This window comes from Macaca fascicularis, chromosome 4 (genome assembly GCF_037993035.2).
Source record: "Macaca fascicularis isolate 582-1 chromosome 4, T2T-MFA8v1.1".
Taxonomy (NCBI): Eukaryota; Metazoa; Chordata; class Mammalia; order Primates; family Cercopithecidae; genus Macaca; species Macaca fascicularis.
This window is the reverse complement of record NC_088378.1, coordinates 68944988-68964466: the sequence shown is the minus strand read 5'-3', so window position 1 is coordinate 68964466 and position 19479 is coordinate 68944988. Positions and strand designations below refer to the sequence as shown.

The following is a 19479-nucleotide window of genomic DNA, read 5'->3' as shown; positions in this document are numbered from 1 at the left end:
AGTATTTTGAGATGTTTATTTTCAATTAGACAATCTGTTTTCCTCTTTGAACCCATAGTTATGTGATGGCTCTATAAAAGATTTTAAAATAACTATAGAAGTAACTATTAGTAAAGATTGTGGGATACTGAAAACGGCTACAAAGAAAGTTATGAAAAACCTCTGAATTTGAATGGAAGTCCTACTAGATTAGAGTCTATGTCTGTGACATTATGCTTCTAATTCTTGTTCTTAACTGCTTTTCTCATGATAGTATGAAACTTACTTCCTGGAATGCCACTGATTAAAAAATTTAATATTTACTAAATGCCAATATTTATGCCAGCACTTTTAAAGTACAGAAACATGGAGTTTCTTTACCTCATGCAAATATGCTGTGAGAAAGACTTCAGAGCCTATTGCCTACTTTGTGGTACAACACTGAAGATTAATCATCCAAAACAGACAGACAGTAAATTCTTGTGATTTGCAGTAGTTCTGTTTTATAAGGGTACCACAAACATTGAAATCATCGCTCCTGGGGGAATACGTTTCTGTGAGCCCTTGGTCACAAGATGTTCATCAACTGATCAATACATAACCTTGTTCTATGTGTGCTTCTGTTTAAAAAGAGCACTTCAGTGCTACATTTGGAGTCTGTTTTAAACAGCAAAATCACTAACAAAAAGCACAAAAATGTAAAAGCATGGCACTACATACACTGCGAAAAGAAGGCTTGTTTATAGTATGACAGCTGAGACAATAAGGTAGAACCTCGCTTTGATCAACCTCAGCTGGGAAATGAGCATCAGGTGAATCAATTGTTCACCACTCTGAATGACCATAAAAGTGCTCCAAGTACTGACTTTGGGGTTACACATAAATTTTAGCAAGTATGTGAATCTGCCAATATGAAATCTACAAATAACGAGCACCAACTGCATATGAGTCAAATATTTCAGTGCAGTATCTGACTTGATTGCCACTGAAAGACACAGTTTGGAAAACCCCTAATAAATACTGTTTAGTTACTACGCAGACAAAGAGTTCCGGACTAGAGTGCTTCAAGTAAGATGTCTGAGGCTTTCATAAATGGATGTTTTTTAAAATGTTATTTCCTACCTGATATATTCTAAAGGGGATATAACGAAATCCATTTTCTTCTGCAGGATATTCCATGAGTTTCCGATTGATGGCCCAAAACTGGTCAAATCTGTCTGTAATGATATAAATTATTTGTTATTAAAAATGAACAACATTATAATGGAATACCTCACATGAAGAGATGAAAGTTTTAAATATCCCTCTAGAAGTTGCTGAAAGGACATCATTTATATATTATTTTTTCTTATTTTTATTAAACTTATCTTTCCATAACTAAACATAAAGCAAATATAAAATTAATTTTTTTCTACATTATTGCATCCTCTCCCTAGATATTCACACAGCCATTTTTTTCTCATAAGAAAAACCATAAACATATAAACATATGACTACTTGTGTTATCAAGGCAAAAATCCCACCAGGTAGAAGATAGATGTCTTGACTCTCCCGGTACTACTTCTAATTGCTGAGCTACAAAGGTACAGCTTCAAGTAGCCTAAATGTTAACCAGAAGTTGTGTAAAGAAATAAAGTCACTGGGTGCGGTGGCTCACGTCTGTAATCTTAGTACTCTGGGAGGCCGAGGCGGGCAGATCACTTGAGATCAGGAGTTCACGACCAGCCTGACCAACATGGAGAAACCCTGCCTCTACTAAAAATACAAAATTAGCCAGGCATGGTGGTGCATGCCTATATTCCCAGCTACTCGGGAGGCTGAGGCAGGAGAATTGCTTGAACTTGGGAGGCGGAGGTTGCGGTGAGCCGAGATCATGCCACTGCACTCCAGACTGGGCAACAAGAGTGAAATTCCGTCTCAAAAAAATAAAAATAAAGTCAAAATACTGAACACAGTAAACATTAAATACCAAAGATATATATATATATATCTTTGTGTGTGTGTGTGTGTGTGTGTGTGTGTATATATATATATATATATATATATTTTTTTTTTTTTTTTTTTTTGAGATGGAGTCTCGCTCTGTCGCCCAGGCTGGAGTACAGTGGCGCGATCCCGGCTCACTGCAACCTCCACCTCCCGGGTTCACGCCATTCTCCCGCCTCAGCCTCCCGAGTAGCTGGGACTACAGGCGTCCGCCACCATGCCTGGCTAATTTTTTTGTATTTTTAGTGGAGACGGGGTTTCACTGTATTAGCCAGGATGGTCTCGATCTCCTGACCTCGTGATCTGCCCACCTCGGCCTCCCAAAGTGCCAAAGATATTTTTTTAAAAAGCTTTGAAAGAAATACGGAACTGGCACTTACGAAGTGCCAACTGCAGCTTAATCTCAGACCAATTAAGCTCTTTTTTTAAACTTTTCAGTTTCAAATTTTCTAAATAAACAACTTGAGATACAATTTGCATACTATAAAATTCTCCCCTTTTAAAGTATACAACTTAGTGGTTTTCAGTATATTCAGAGTTCAGAACATTTTCAGCATCCCAAAAAGAAACCTGTGACTATTAATAGTCACTTCCCATTCCCCCTTGCCCCGGCCCCTGAAAAATCACTACTTTCTATCTCTATAGTTTGCCTATTCCAGACATTTCACATAAATGAAGTAATTTAATACATGGTTCTTTTGCATGTGGGTTTGTTTTTTGCTTGGCATAATATTTTTGAGGTTCATTCATGTTGTGGTATGTATCAGAACTTCATTTGCTTTTATGGCTGAATAATATTCCATTACGTAGAGTTACGAGATTTTTGTTCTCTCAGTTGACTGACATTTAAGTAGTTTTTGCTTTTTATCTATTATAAATATGTTTTCAATTCTCCTGGGTATGTACCTAGGAGTAGAACTACTGGGTCATTAGGTAACTCTGTTTAACTGATACATGGTAACTATATTTTGAGGAACTGCCATACTGTTTTCCAAAGTGACTGTACTACCTTGCATTTCCACCAGCAATGTATTTGGATTCCAATTAGTCCACATCCTTGCCAATACTTGCTACTATTGGTCTTTTTAATTATAACCATTCTGGCAGGCATCAAGTAGTATCTCATTGTGGTTTTGATTTGCATTTCCTTAATGACTATGCTGAGCATCTTCTCATGTGCTCACTGGCCATTTGTACATCTTTGGAGAAATGCCTATGAAATCACTTTCCCTTTTAAACCAGCTGTCTTTTTATTATTGAGTTATAAGAGTTCTTTATATATTCTGGATACAAACCCCTTATCTGTGATTCACATATCTTCTCCCATTCTGTACACTGTTTTTTAAGCAACTCCTTTTTTCTTAAACTCACCCAGAATCCCACCTTATAAAATATTTTATACTCAGAAATTTATATCAAAATCATAATTCTATAAAGCAGGGAAATATTTCCAGAATTACGGTTCAGCTTGGTATTTCTCTATTACTAGACCTGTTTGAATCCAATCTGCTGGCAAACTATTGATTCTGCTTAAACCATCCTAACTATATATTTTTAAAAAATTAGTTATTTCTTCTTGCACCCCTGTCCTAAAAGACTGTGACAGGCTTTAGGCCTTCCTTACTCTAATCTTCAGCTCCAATCCGAGGGAAGACTCACAGTATATTAGAAACGGTGTGAGAGAAAATTTTAAATCCAGTAAGTCCAACACAATTTCACAGATAACTAAGGCCCAGATTGTTATATGTTTAAGAACCAAGACCAGAATCTTGGTCTTCCAATTCAAAGTCCCCAATTGGTTCAATAGTTGCTGCCACGAAACTTTATCTTAATGTGAAGAATACTACTTTGACACAGTCCTCTCATACATGAAGCAATTATTCTGTCAATGCTCAAAAAAGTGTCTTTTTACCATCAGGTATCAAGCAAGAATGTGACAGCTACATAAAATGATTCTTCATGCATACTTAAAATTTTACTTGCTGCCTTGTGATGAAATCCCAAGCATCTAGCATGGTGCATGCATAGCATATGCTCTTGAATCAAAGAATGGATAGAACACTATGAACATAATTTCTCATAAAAGTAAACTGGAAAAAAAAACACGATTGTGCCAGTTATCAATTGTATGACTCTCTTCTCCAAATTCACCCTTCAATATATGCATTGCTATATGGACACAAATCCTTTAAGCATCTCTACTAAGACAACTATGTTAAGATTTCTCAGCAGAAAATGCTAAAACAAGTTGTAGGACAAACAGTTCTGCCCAATGTCCAGATATACAAGTCTCTCAGCAAGGTTGCAGCCTGAGCCTGGCCAAGGGATAACCAGCCCTCTCAAGACAGAATCTAGCACTCCAAAGGCTTCCTGCTTGCATAGGCACACTAATGCGCCGTTGCCCTTATCAACATCTTAGTTTGCTTGCTCTGGAGGTCTGCACGGGCTGCCCATCTGTGGTTTCCCACCCAGCTGCCACTCTCTCTGCACAACCATGCCACATGTTGCTGATCACCTGCATTCCAGGTTGCCCTGACTGCCAACGGACTACAGACCAACTCTGGCCTGGCGATAAGAGAGAACTTTTCTACTAATTCAATGAACTGAATATACCTCCTCCAATGAAGTCTGAGCCCTAGCCCTTGCAGGTGGGGCCCCTTACAAGTTTGGTCTTCCTCCCTCAGTCCTAGGGTAAAATATATAGTTTTCTTATATCGTATAGTCACTCTTATCAGAGTTTAATAATTCTTTATATAAAACTTAGCCTGTTTAACCCACTGATTAGACCCAAATACAACTATGTTTAAAAGGAAGACACAATAAAAAAAGATCTGTATTGATATTAATTTTAATCTCCTTATAGAAATGCTGTATTCTTATATTAAGAAGGTATTTTCCCAGCAATAGCTAAAAACACCCTAATCAAAAATTAACTTTTATAGATCAAAGTTATTAACAAGAAAGATACAAATATAAGAAAGTAAAAGAAGTTCAGTGCTTCCCTAGAGTAAGACAGGGAAAGAAAGAAGAGAAAGAAGAGAAAGAAGAAGAGAAAGAAGAGAAAGAAGGAGGGAAGGAGGGAAGGAGGGAAGGAGGGAAGGAGGGAAGGAGGGAAGGAAGGGAGGGAGGGAGGGAAGGAGGAAGGGAAAATCAGTGTTGAGATTGAAAGAATTACCAAGTGTCTTTCACAATGTTTTTTTTCTTTTTAAGAGACGGAGTCTCGCTCTGTCACCCCGGCTGGAGTGCAGTGGCTTGATCTCTGCTCACTGCAACTTCCACCTCCCAGGTTCAAGAGATTCTTCCGCCTCATCCTCCCAAGTAGCTGGGATTATAGGCATGCATCATCATGCCCGGCTACTTTTGTATTTTTAGTAGAGACGGGATTTCACCATGTTGGCCAGGCTGGTCTCAGACTCCTGACCTCAAGTGATCCATCCGCCTTGGCCTCCCAAAGTGCTGGGATTACAGGCATGAGCCACCGTGCAGAGCCAAACAAAACAAACACTAAGTAGGAGAAAATTAAAACTAGCAGTTACTTAGCTTATTCACATTGGGAGAAAGGAAGATAACATATATACTTCTTGTCAGAGCTATAAGCAATATTACTGATGTAAGTTTCTTTTTATAAAACTTAACATTTAAGAATGCTATCAAATCAAAAGCATAAAACCGAAGGACTGTTCTACAGAAATATTCAATCAATTTTTTTTTAAAAAAAGATTAAAAATACCATTTCTCAAAAATCCTGATGGTCATCCATTTTTCCTCTCTCTCTCTCTGCTGAATTAAGCTTTTATATTGGTCTTGCAAATTTTTAAAACACCTGGAAAAACATTTTTTTTTTTTTTAATTTCGGATCTCTCTAAAATGCGTAAGATACCGAGTTTATTTGTATTCTTTGTTCCTCACATGGACAAACAGCAGGAAAAAGTGATAACTTTAAACGATTTATCTATTCTTCCACTTAAGCTTTACGGGAGGTAAAAACTCAGGGCAAAATAATTCTTAGGCCACAAATAACATGTCTAAAATCCCCCACGGGAGACATGGAGGACATATAAGGAGAGTGTAGGGATTGCTACTCAGGCTCAATTCAGCCGGCTGGGACCCTCGTGCAGGAAACTGGTGAAATGGTCTCCACATGCATACACTATTCACCTCCTGGTCTTTAACATCTATGAAGCCAAAGGACAGCAGAGTTACAGGATTCCAAATAAATGTCAGATTGTGACAGCACACAGAAGACAGACTCTAAGCTTGCCTTTGAAAGGAAAAGCAAATGGCTGAAAATGACTACAGAAAGGAACCCACTCTTCACAAAATTTTCCATCTGTCAACAGTATTATTCAAATCAGTACTACAAGTGATCATGTGATAATTGTATTGTTTTACTCAGAGGCTTTCAAGATACTTGTAACAGAAAAGACAAACACAGACCTATATAAGTTAATTTCTTCATTCGTAATATGTTAAACATCTCTGTAAGACAAAATAGGAGCAAAATAAAAATGAACAAGTAGTAATTACCGGTAGGATGCCAAAAGCAAGTGTTCAAAAAGTGACCTGTATCTTCAAACTCATCTGCCTTACGAGCCAGGTCAAATTAAGAGAATCCGCCCTTGAAAATTCATCATGAACACAGAACTAGGTGGGCCCAGTGGACTGGCCTCTGCATCAGGGCAGAGCAGTGCCAGTCCTGGAGGAAGTTCATCCTTCATCTTGTCCATAAACACACGTCTTGGCAGAAAGTTTCTACCCAGGGAAATCTGTGGTTTCAGTGAATCACAAAAGCAATAAAATCCAAATTCCTGGAAATTTTGACCTGGACGGTCACTGTCTGAAAATTAACTGAGAGAAGACATTTACTCCTTTGCCCTACAAAGTAAGTGCTACAGTCTTAGAAAACTGGCATCAAGAACAGTAATCAATATATATTTAGAGTGCAATTACTTCTCTTCGTGTTCACCACTACCACTTTCACCTCTCCGAGCCAACACAATAGCCTCCTACTTGGTCACTGTCCTATGTTTATCCCCTGTGCACAGTATCCAGAATGCTCTTTTAAAGCATAATCACCATTAACGAGTAAATTTTCAAATATTTTTCTAATGGTTCACAAAACATAATGCTTTATGATGCACTTCAATGATATGGTTATTTTAAGTTATGTACTAGAATCATTTTTAAAAAAATATGCAATGCACTGCATCTCCTTATTGCCTGCATCTGGGGCAGACTGCTCCCTGCCCAAACTCTGCATGCAGGCAACCATAAATAATGTCAGTAATAAAACACCTCTTCCCCTAGAAACAGATTCCTACTAGGCCCACTCCACCCCCTTGGAATGCTATTGCTGCATTCCTCTGAGATCTCACTGTCTACCTTACTAACTTACTAAGTTACTACCTACCTTACTTACTAAGCTCTAAGTCATGCTATTTTTCTTTCCGGTCCCTAGTAAATAACCAAACTTGTTCCCATTTCAGTTTTAGCAGCCTAGAATCCCCACTTTCCTAATCTTTACATAACTGCTTCTCGTCATTCAAGTCTCAATACAGTGTTACCCCCTCAGAAAGATTTCCTTCATAATCCTAGGTAAGACAGTCCCACTTTCCAATCATTCCCTATACCATCACTCTATTTTATTCTAAATACTTACCGTTATTTCAAATTATGCAATTTACATGTCACTCTCCCTTAACTAAAATATAAGTCCCATGAGGGTAAAGACTTTATCTTCAGCTCTAGAAAGTTCTACATACTTCAGCCCTAGAAAGTTAATGTACTATGAGTATGCACATAGTACATACTCAATGAATGTTTGTTAATCACTAACAGCTAAATGAATGAGTAGGCAATGGGGACAATAAAAACAAGGAACAGCAAACATAGTGTGGGATAGTGGAAGCCACAGTCTGGAGTCTGGAGCCACACTGCCTGGGTTTGTTTCCCAGCTTTGTCACTTAATAGTTGTGTGAGTTTGAGAAAGACACTTACTGTGCCTGACACAAATTAAGTGCTACATAAGTGTTTGCTATTATCATTACCTTTTAGGCTGCCTCAGATTCAATAAGAGAAGACACTGAGCTTCTAGATTCTACCAGGTAAGAAGTGTCAGGACCAGTAGGGAAAAGTGGCCCTGCCAAAACCCCATCATTATAGAATTGCTGGACTGTTCAGTCTGGCTCAGAACCAGGGAGTCTGCATCACTCACATCAAATTCTATGTGAATGCTGCCTGCTGGAGTTACGCAATTGAGTAGCCTTTGCTAGCCATAGTTGGGACAATAAAAGCCCTAACACAGTACAGCTGCAATATTTACAACCAAATACCCTCTGACCCTTTTGCTTCCTCCAACTTTTTCAATCATCATATAAGGTTCTATCTTCTCACCCTGTGGGCACAATTTAGTTGCCATTTACCTCCCATCAATTTCACTGCATTCATCTCCAGCCATATCATGTAACAGTGGTGGGAATAAGAATGGTGGTCCAAGAACATCTAGGCCAACATCTGAGGAGTCCTCTAGTCTTGACAAGCAAGTCTGAGTTCCAACCCTACCCCTTAAGACCTAGATAACCATTCCTTTCCAACCCCTTCCTCTTCTAACATACCTTAATATAGTAGGGGAGAGGACATAAGCACGATGGGGGGAGTGGTTCTTATTAATCTGAAAAGATGAGAGGTTCACAACTGCTACACCTTATTACAGCACAGCTTTATAAAGAGTCAGTAAAAACTAGCCACCTCATGAAAACTTTGTAAATGGTTAAAAACTACTGCTGGAAATTTAAAGAAAATTAATCTCATTAAGTACTGAGAAAAGTAGATTGTAAATTCTAATTTCAACATCACCAGCCAATAAACCACGACTGCAAGTTACAACATCTTTAAACGTATTCCAAGAGTCAATTCCAGTAACTGCCTTTATTTTTAAAGAGACAGAATTCAATCATATTCTAACCAATTAAGAAGAATTTATTTCAAATGTATTTTTAAGCTGGGTAATAAAAAAATTCAAAATTCAAAAATTTCATAATGTAAAAAACAAATTATTGTTGTTCTATGTGCTTATATTAACATTTCTAATAATAATGATCTTCAACTATACTCCCATTTTCCCTTCATCCAAAAGATAATCTTTAAAGCAGCTTGTCAAAAAGAGATTTACAGAGCTACAGCACAGTGGTAGGCCAGGACTAATTATCTAAATGTATTCCTGTTACAATCATCTATAGATTTATAACCATTAACCTGCTGTTCTATTACTTTTAAAAACTACTGTATATTAAGAAAAGGTTATTTCTCTTGGCCAAAATTAGTTTATTACTTTCCTAGATGCAGAGGGCCAGAAACAAATTTAATATGCAACTGAGTTCATTTTTACTTCACTCAGAAAGCAAGCCAAAGTCATAAGAAAAAAAAAAAAAATTTTAATTTTTGAAAGACTGACAAAAAGATACCCCCATTATGTTCACTGTAATCTTTCCAACATTTATTATATAGGTAATTCTTTCTATAATACAAATCCTTTATGCTTCTGAAGAGAAAATGTAAAGTAGAAAACACTATTAATCTGTTAATGATCATCCACTGACAAATAACAAAAGCTTTCAAAACAAAGGGGCAACCAATGGTCACTGGAGATACAGTATGTAATGCAACATTTCTTAACTTTTGCTTCTCACCAGGATCACCTGAAGAGCTTTTAAAAAATACTAATGTGCAGGACCCACTCCAGACCAATTACCTGATTCCCTGGCATCTGTACTTTTGAAAGCTCTCCAGATGATTCTAATATATAGCCAGCGTTAACAACTTCCAGATGTAACAAAAAATACAGTCATGCTTCATTTAACGATGGGGATAGATTCTGAGAAATGCATCAGGCAATTTCATCATGGGAACATCATAGAACATACTTAGAAAACCTACAGAGTACAGCTTACTACACAACTAGGCTATACGGTATAACCTGTTGCTCCTAGGCTATAAACCTATATGGTATGTGCAAACCAGGTACATACAAACCAGTACTGAATACTGTAGCAACTGTAACACAATCTTAAGTATTTGTGTATCTCAACATAGAAAAGGTACAGTAAAAATGCCATATAAAAGATTTTTAAAAGGTACCCCTCTATAGTGCACGTACCATGAATGGAGCTTGCAGGGCTGACTCTGGGTGAGTCAACGAGTGAGTGGTGAGTTAATGTGAAGGCCTAGGACATTACTATACTCTACTGTAGACTATGTAAACACTGTACATTTAAGTTACATTGAATTTGTTTAAAAATTAACCTTAGCTTACTATAGCTTTTTCACTTTATAAACGTCTTCATCTTAACTTTTGAGTCTTTTGTAATAACACTTAGCTTAAAACAAACACGTACAGCCGCACAAAAACATTCTTTCTTTATATCCTTATTCTGTGAAACTTTTTTTATTTAAAATTTTTTTTTTTACTTTTTTAACTTCTTAAGACTTTTTGTTAAAAACTAAGACACAAATACACACATTAGCCTAGGCCTACAAAGGAGGAGGATCATCAATATCACTGTCTTCCACCTCCACATCTTGTCCCACTGGAAGGTCTTCAGGGGTAATAATATGAGCGAAGCTGTCATCTCCTAGGAAAACGATGCCTTCCGGAATACCTCTTGAAGGACCTTCCTGTTTTACAGCTAACTTTTTCTAATAAGTAGAAGGTGAACACTCTAAAATAATGATAAAAAGTATAGTAAATAGTAACATAGTCGTTTATCATTATCAATTAATGTACATAATTATATGTGCTAGACATTTATCCAACTGGCAGCACAATACATTTGTTGATAACAGTATCACCACAAACCTATGAGTAATGCATTGTGCTATGATGGTACAAGGGCTACCAGGATACTAGGCCATGGGAATTTTTCAGTTCCATTATAATCTTAAGGGACTACTATCATACATGCAGTCCACTGTTGACTGAAACATCACAATACAGAGCATGACTGTACATTCACTTTAGAATCAGGCATCTAGGTTCAAATTCTGGTTCCACCTCTTGGTAGTACTGTGAACTCATTTCCTCATTTGCAAAGATGGTAATATTTATCTAATTCTTGTGAGGAATCCCTAAGATGATGCATGTAAAAGTCTCTAGGCCTGGGAAAGCACAGGAATTTAGTAAACCTAATAAGCTCCTCCATTCTGTTTCAAATCTATCTAATCTGTACATGGTAGCTACGTGGAAAATACCTCTGTAAAGAAGTTCCCAATTTGCAAACAGTTCATATTGTGAATCTGCAATTTAATTAAAACAGGAGATAGAAAAAACAGCATGCTCAAACAAGTTTTTATTTTGTAGGAACTGTGTAGAGTGAAATCTGCCAAACCCCTTGCTCCTATTATGCACTTAATTGAATAACAGGAGCTGTAGAGAATTAAAAAACAAAAAACAAAATAAAAACAAGTACAGAACAGATTCTTCCTTTCACTTAATATGTAGTTGGGGAAGCCAAATTGACACAAGTTATCACAATTTCTAATAAGTCTGACCAATCCTTTATTTTGCACTTGTAATGCTTGACGGCTCAAGTCCTTCCCACCTACCCCGACTCCCCATCTCCTCAAACGGCAGAGATGACCAAGTAATAGATATTATACTTAAATAAAAAGCATATCAGAAGTTTAGGCTGGGCTGAGCATGGTGGAGCCTGCCTGTAATGCCAGCACTTTGGGAGGGCCAGGTGGGAGGAATGCTTGAGCCCAGGAGTTTGAGACCAGCCTGGGCAACATAGGTAGATCCTGTCTCTACCAAAAAAATTTTAAAAATAAAAATTAGCCAAGCATTGGTGGTGTATGCCAGTAGTACCAGCTACTTGGGAGACTGATGTAGAAAGACTGATTGCTTGAACCCAGGAGGTCAAGGCTGCAGTGAGCCATGACCTTACCACTGCACCTCAGCCTGGGTGACAGAGCAAGGAGGCCCTGAATCAAAAAACAGCCTAGTCAAAAGTGCTATTAAAAACAAACAATACTAGAGTGAGAAATAGGGAAAAGCTGTTGGCTCTCATTACAGTGGGACCAGTGATCACTTTTATCAATAACTTATACATCTGCAAAGAATTTAGCAATTTAAAAAACCCTAGGATTTCACATTAATTTTCACACAACTTACTGATATAGCTCTCCTCATTGTAGAGAGGAGAAAATTGCGGCTCCAAGCAGCTACACGACATGCCCAAGGTCATCAGGTTAGTAGCTGCTAGTGGGTGCAACCGTGACACAGAGATTTTTAGTTACATTTCTATAAATAAAACAGCTTGTTTGCTAACAATCTATGTTCAGCCAATTCAAGATAACTTATGATTGAGATCTGGGAAACTATTAATGAATGGCATGTTCATATTATCAAAAATCCCAGGGTTCTATGCTTCAAAAATTATGGTAGCATCTGGTATAGTAATTCAACAAATCTCATCTCCTGTAGTATTTAGAGATGACAGAACAGCACAGCTAGCAGTAGCTGCTACTACAGAAATAAGTATTACTTGTTTTAACATGTTCATTAAGTCATAGTTCTTCAATGAGCACATGAAGAAAGGCATTGTGATAATCAATTGAAAATATTACTCAATTAGGAACTATTCTTTAAAGGAAGACAAGGACAATAATGAGTGAAATTGAAAAATCTCATCTTAGTTCAACTTTTAGCTACCAGGACTGATCAAGAAGTATCTTCCTCAAAACTCTTATATAACAACTAATTCATTGCAAAACAAAGTTGGTTGAAAACTACATACATTTCTCAAAAAATACGGCCCACCAAGAATTTTACAAATTATACTTTATAATGAGCTTATTGTGGACTAAATATTATTGTTTTAAATGTATCCCATAAATTTTAGGGACACATGATGTACATAATGTATCCTGTAAAGTCCAAAAATTCAATCAGGATTTCCAGGAATCCTAACAGTAAAAATAAGAATAAAGTTATTAAAATTTGAAATTATCCTCCCAGTGTTTCTGAAATTTTTTCATTTACAACTCAAGTATCTGAATTGCATTACTCTATTGAGTACTAACACCTGAAAATAAATAATGCTAAAAATACTGGGGAGAATAAGCTGTATTATAATTGTAAAGCATTTCCCCTTTCAACAAGTCCATGAAGTTGTCTTCCTTCTCTTCTCACTTCCTATATTTCCCTTCATCACCTTGTCTCTTCTGCTCCTTTCTTACATTCTAGGTGGGCAAATATTAATCCTTTTTCATCTTTCAAAAAATATGTAAAAGAGACATTTATAGAGTTTTAAAATCTTACATAAAAATAATGACTTTTAAATACCTGAAAAGTACATGCAGATTAAAGTGCCTGTGGAACAAAATCGAAGCATTAACAAAAAGAAGATAGTTTAAGAAAAAATAGCTGCAAAGGCACTATTCACAATAGCAAAGACTTGGAACCAACCAAAATGTCCATCAATGATAGACTGGATTAAGAAAATGTGGTACATATAGACCATGGAATACTATGCTGCCATGAAAAAGGATGAGTTCATGTCCTTTGCAGGGACATGGATGAAGCTGGAAACCATCATTCTCAGCAAACTATCACAAGGACAGAAAACCAAATAGCGTATGTTCTCACTCATAGGTGGGAACTGAACAATGAGACACTTGGACACAGGGCGGGGAACATCACACACCCAGGCCTGTCGGGGGAGAGCATTAGGAGAAATACCTAATATAAATGTTGAGTTCATGGGTGCAGCACACCAACATGGCACAAGTATACCTATGTAACAAACCTGCACATTGTGCACATGTACCCTAGAACTTAAAGTATTAAAAAAAAATGAAGAAAAGTGGGGTTTATTTTGGAGGTAGTATTGACAGGGCCTATTGTTAGGCTGGATGTAGAAGTTGAGTTGAAAAAAACAAAACAATTATTACTGGAGGTGGGGCCTGGGGGAGGAGGCAGTGTGCTACTGGCATCTAGACTGTAGAGGCCAAAGTGCTGCTAAAGATTACACGATGCACAGGACAGCCCCAACCCTCACAGCCACATCAAAGAATTATCCAGTCCAAAAAGTCAACAGTGCAGAGGTTGAGAAACCCTTATCCACAGGACTGGTTTTCAAACTTTAGTGAGTCAAAACCTTCTGGAAGACTTGCTGAAACAGGCTGCTGGGACTTACCCAGAGTTTCTGATTCAGTTGGTCCAGGGCACATTTCTTTTTCTTTTTTTTTTTTTTTTTGAGACGGAGTCTCACTCTGTCGCCCAGGCTGGAGTGCAGTGGCATGATCTCGACTCACTGCAACCTCTGTCTCCCAGGTTCAAGTGATTCTCCTGCCTCAGCCTCCTGAGTAGCTAGGATTAGAGGCGTGCGCCACACCTAATTTTTATATTTTTAGTAGAGACGGGGTTTCACCATGTTGGTCAGGCTGGTCTTGAACTCCTGACCTTGTGATCTACCCACCTCGGCCTCCCAAAGTGCTGGGACTACAGGCATAAGCCACTGCACCTGACTGGCCTAGGGTACATTTCTAATCAGTTCCCAAGTAACACTAATGCTTTTGGCATACTTTGGGAAACACTGATCTACAGAAAGGTGATAAGAAGCTAATGGACAAAACAAAAAAGGATTAGAAAAGTAAGTACATCTAAAGTTTTCCATTCTCTTAAAGAAAATCATAAAGTTCTTAAAAAGTTTTCCATTCTCGAGTTGACAAGATGGTTGAATAGGAACAGCTCCGGTCTGCAGCTCCCAGCGAGACCAACGCAGAAGGCGGCAGGTGATTTCTGCATTTCCAGCTGAGGTACTCAGGTCATCTTCTTGGGACTGGTTAGGCAGTGGATCTAACCCATGGAGGGCGACCAGAAGCAGGGTGGGGCATTCCTTCACCCAGGATGTGCGAGAAGCTGGGGAGCCTCCCTCCCCAAGCCAAGGGAAGCCGTGAGGTACTATGCTACCCAGCTGGGTTACTACAGTTCTCCCATGGTTTCTGTAATCTGCAGATCAGGAGATTCCCTTGTGTAGCCTACACCACCAGGGCCCTGGGTTTCAAGCACAAAACTGGGCAGCCATTTGGGCAGACACCAAGCTAGCTGCAGGAGTCTTTTTCACACTTCAGTGCCTCCTGGAACCCCAGCAAGACAGAACCATTCACTACCCTGGAAAGGTGGCCAAAGCCAGGGAGCCAAGTGGTCTCGCTCAGCAGGTCCCACTCCTATGGAGCCCAGCAAGCTAAGAACTACTGGCTTGAAATTCTCACTGCCAGCACAGCAGTCTGAAGTTGGCCTGGGATGATCGAGCTTGGTGGGAGGAGGGGCATCTGCCATTACTGAGGCTTTAGTAGGCGGTTTTCCCCTGACAGTGCTAAGGAGTCTGGGAGGTCGGGACTGAGTGGAATTCAGCACAGTCCAGCAAAGTGGCTGTGGCAGAGTGCTTCTCCAGATTTCTCCTCATTGGGCAGGGCATCTCTGAAGGAAAGGTAACGGTCCCAGTCAGGGGCTTACAGACAAAACCCCCATCTCCCTGGGACACAGCACCTGGGGGAAGGGGTGGCTGTGGGCGCAGCTTCAGTGGATTTAATCATTCCTGCCTGCCGACTCTGAAGAGAGCAGCTGATCCTAACAAGAGGGATTCTCCCAGCACAGCACACCAGCTCTGCTAAGAACAGACTGCCTCAAGTGGGTCTCTGATCCCCATGCCTCCTGACTAGGAGAGACCTCCCAACAGGAGTCAACAGACACCTCATACAAGAGAGCTCCGGCTGGTATCAGGCCGGTGCCCCTCTGGGAGCGAGCTTCCAGAGGAAGTAGCAGGCAGCAATCTTTGCTGTTCTACAGCCTCCACTGGTGATACCCAGGTGAACAGGGTCTGGAGTGGACCTCCAGCAAACTGCAGCAGACCTGCAGAAGAGGGGCCGGACTATTAGAAGAAAAACTAACAAACAGAAAGCAACAACATCAATATAAAGGACCCCACAAAAAAAACCTCATCCAAAGGTCATTAGCCTCCAAGATCAAAGGTAGATAAATCCACGAAGATGGAAAGAAAAAAAAAAAACCAAACAGCAAAAACGCTGAAAATTTAAAAAACCAGAATGCCTCTTCTTCAAATGATCGCAACTCCTCTCCAGCAAGAGCACAAAACTGGATGGAGAATGAGGTTGATGAATTGACAGAAGGCGGCTTCAGAAGGTGGGTAATAACAAACTCCTCTGAGCTAAAGGTGCATGTTCTCACCCAATGGAAGAAAGCTAAGAACCCTGATAAAAGGTTACAGGAAATGCTAACTAGAATAACCAGTTTTCAGAGGAACATAAATGACCTGATGGAGGTGAAAAACAGCACAAGAACTTCGTGAAGCATATACAAGTATCAATAACCAAATTGATCAAGTGGAATTATCAGAGATTGAAGATCAACTTATAAAATAAGGTGTGAACACAAGATTAGACAAAAAAGAATAAAAAGGAACGAATGAAGCCTCCAAGAAATATGGCACTATGTGAAAAGACCAAACTTAAGACTGGTGTACCTGAAAGTGATGGGGAGAATGGAACCAAGTTGGAAAACACACTTCAGGGTATTATTCAGGAGAACTTCCCCCACCTAGCAAGACAGGCCAACATTCAAATTCAGGAAATACAGAGAACAACACTAAGATACTCCTAAAGAAGAGCAACCCCAAGACACATAATCGTCAGATTCTCCGAGGCTGAAATGAATGAAAAAATGTTAAGGGCAGCCAGAGAGAAAGGTTAGGTTTCCTACAAGGGGAAGCGCATCAGACTAACAGCAGATCTCTCTGCAGAAACTCCATATGACAGAAGAGAGTGGGGACCAATATATTCAACATTCTTAAAGAAAAGAATTTTCAACTCAGAATTTCATATCCAGCCAAACTAAGCTTCATAAGAGAAGGAGACTTTAGAGACAAGCAAATGCTAAGGGATTTTGTCATCACCAGGCCTGCCTTACAAGAGCTCCTGAAGGAAGCACTAAATGTGGAAAGGAAAAACCAGTTACAGCCCCTGCAAAAAACACACCAAAATATAAAGACCAACAACACTACGAAAAAACTGCATCAACTAATGAGCAAAATAACCAGCTAGCATCATGATGGCAGGATCAAATTCACACATAACAATATTAACCTTAAATGTAAATGGGATAAATGCCCCAATTAAAAGACACAGACTGGCAAACTGGATAAACCGTTAAGACCCATCAGTGTACTATATTCAGGAGACCCATCTCACGAGGAAAGACACACATAGGTTCAAAATAAAGAGATGGAGGAATATTTACCAAGCTAATGGAAAGCAAAAAAAAAGCAGGGGTTGCAATCCTAGTCTCTGATAAACAGACTTTAAACCAACAAAGATCAAAAAAGACAAAGAAGGGCATTACATAATGGCAAAGGGATCAATGCAACAAGGAGAGCTAGCTATCCTAAATATATGTGCACCCAATACAGGAACACCCAGATTCATAAAACAAGTTCTTCAAGACCTACAAAGAGACTTGAACTCCCACACAGTAATAGTGGGGGATTTTAACGCCCACTATCAACATTAGACAGATCAACGAGACAGAAAATTAACAAGGATATTCAGGACTTGAACTCAGCTCTGAACCAAGTGGACCTAATAGACATCTACAGAACTCTCCATCCCAAATCAACAGAATACACATTCTTCTCAGCACCACATAGCACGCATATCCTAAAAATCGACCACATAATTGGAAGTAAAGCACTCCTCTGCAAATGCAAAATAATGGAAATCATAATAAACAGTCTCTAAGACCACAGTGCAATCAAATTGGAACTCAGGATTAAGAAACTCACTCAAAACCACCCAACTACACGGAACCTGAACAACCTGCTCCTGAATGACTACTGGGTAAATAACGAAACGAAGGCAGAAATCAGTAAGTGCTTTGAAAACAATGAGAAAAAAGAGACAATGTACCAGAATCTCTGGGACACACCTAAAGCAGTGTTAACAGGGAAATTTATAGCACTAAATGCCCACATCAGACAGCTGGAAAGATCTAAAATCAACACCCTAACATCACAATCAAAAGAATCAGAGAAGCAAGAGCAAACGAATTCAAAAGCTAGCAGAAGTCAAAAATAATTAACATCAGAGCAGAACTGAAGGAGATGGAGACATGAAAAACCCTCAAAAAAAATCAATGAATCCAGGAGCTGGTTTTTTGAAAAGATTAACAAAATAGACCACTAGCTAGACTAATAAAGAAGAAAAGAGAGAAGAATCAAATAGACACAATAAAAAATGATAAAGGGGATATCACCACTGATCTCACAAAAATACAAACCATCATCAGAGAATATTATAAACACCTCTATGCAAATAAGCTAGAAATTCTAGAACAAATGGATAAATTCCTGGACACATACACCCTCCCAAGACCAAACCAGAAGAAGTTGAATCCCTAAATAGAACAATAACAAGTTCTGAAATTGAGGCAGTAATTAATAGCCTACCAACCAAAAAAAGCCAGACGGATTCACAGCCGAATTCTACTAGAGGTACAAAGAGGAACTGGTACCATTCCTTCTGAAACTATTCCAAATAATAGAAATTATCCTCCCTAACTCATTTTATGGGGCCCTAACTCATTTTATGATACCAAAACCTGGCAGAGACAAAACAAAAAAAGAAAACTTCAGGCCAATATGCCTGATGAACATCGACGCAAAAATCCTCAAGAAAATACTTGCAAACTGAATCCAGCAGCACATCAAAAAGCTTATCCACCACGATCATGTCGGCTTCATCCCTGGGATGCAAGGCTGATTCAACACATGCATATCAATAAACGTAATCCATCACATAAACAGAACCAATGACAAAAACCACATGATTCTCTCAATAGATGCAGAAAAGGCCTTTAATAAAGTTCAACATCCCTTCATGCTAAAAACTCTCAATAAGCTAGGTATTGATGGAACATATCTCAAAATAACAAGAGCTATTTATGACAAACCCATAGTCAATATCGTACTGAATGGGCAAAAGCTGGAAGCATTCCCTTTGAAAACTGCCACAAGGCAAGTATGCTCTCTCTCACCACTCCTATTCAACATAGTATTGGAAGTTCTGGCCAGGGCAATCAGGCAAGAGAAAAAATAAAGGGTATTCAAATAGGAAGTCAAATTGTCTCTGTTTACATATGACATGATTGTATATTTAGAAAACTCCATCGTCTCAGCCCAAAAACTCCTTAAGCTGATAAGCAACTTCAGCAAAGTCTCTGGATACAAAATCTATTTGCAAAAATCAAAAGCATTCCTATACACCGCAAACAGACAAGCAGAGAGACAAATCATGAGTGAACTCCCATTCACAACTGCTACAAAGACAATGAAATACCTAGGAATCCAACTTACGAGGGACGTGAAGGACCTCTTCAAGGAAAACTGTAAACCACTGCTCAATGAAATAAGAGAGAACACAAACAAATGGAAAAACATTCCA

At 38.8% G+C, this 19479-nt stretch overlaps 1 protein-coding gene and 1 long non-coding RNA gene across 8 annotated transcripts in view; both read right to left on the bottom strand.

Moving 5' to 3' along the window:
• ATG5 (autophagy related 5) overlaps positions 1-19479 on the bottom strand; it is a 134710-nt gene that overhangs the window by 62564 nt on the left and 52667 nt on the right. For 6 of the 7 annotated variants that reach the window (XM_005552246.5, XM_015449021.4, XM_045391298.3 and 3 more), the window contains one exon: positions 1102-1196. In XM_005552246.5, coding sequence (XP_005552303.2) covers positions 1102-1196 — 95 coding nt within the window. The remainder of the gene's footprint in view (positions 1-1101; positions 1197-19479) is intronic. The other variant, XM_065543658.2, reaches the window with a different exon arrangement.
• Positions 10396-12264, bottom strand: LOC135970567 (uncharacterized). Its single transcript, XR_010586303.2, has 2 exons — positions 12134-12264; positions 10396-10682 (listed from the first exon to the last, which is right to left on the bottom strand). It is a non-coding gene; the product is annotated as an uncharacterized lncRNA (long non-coding RNA).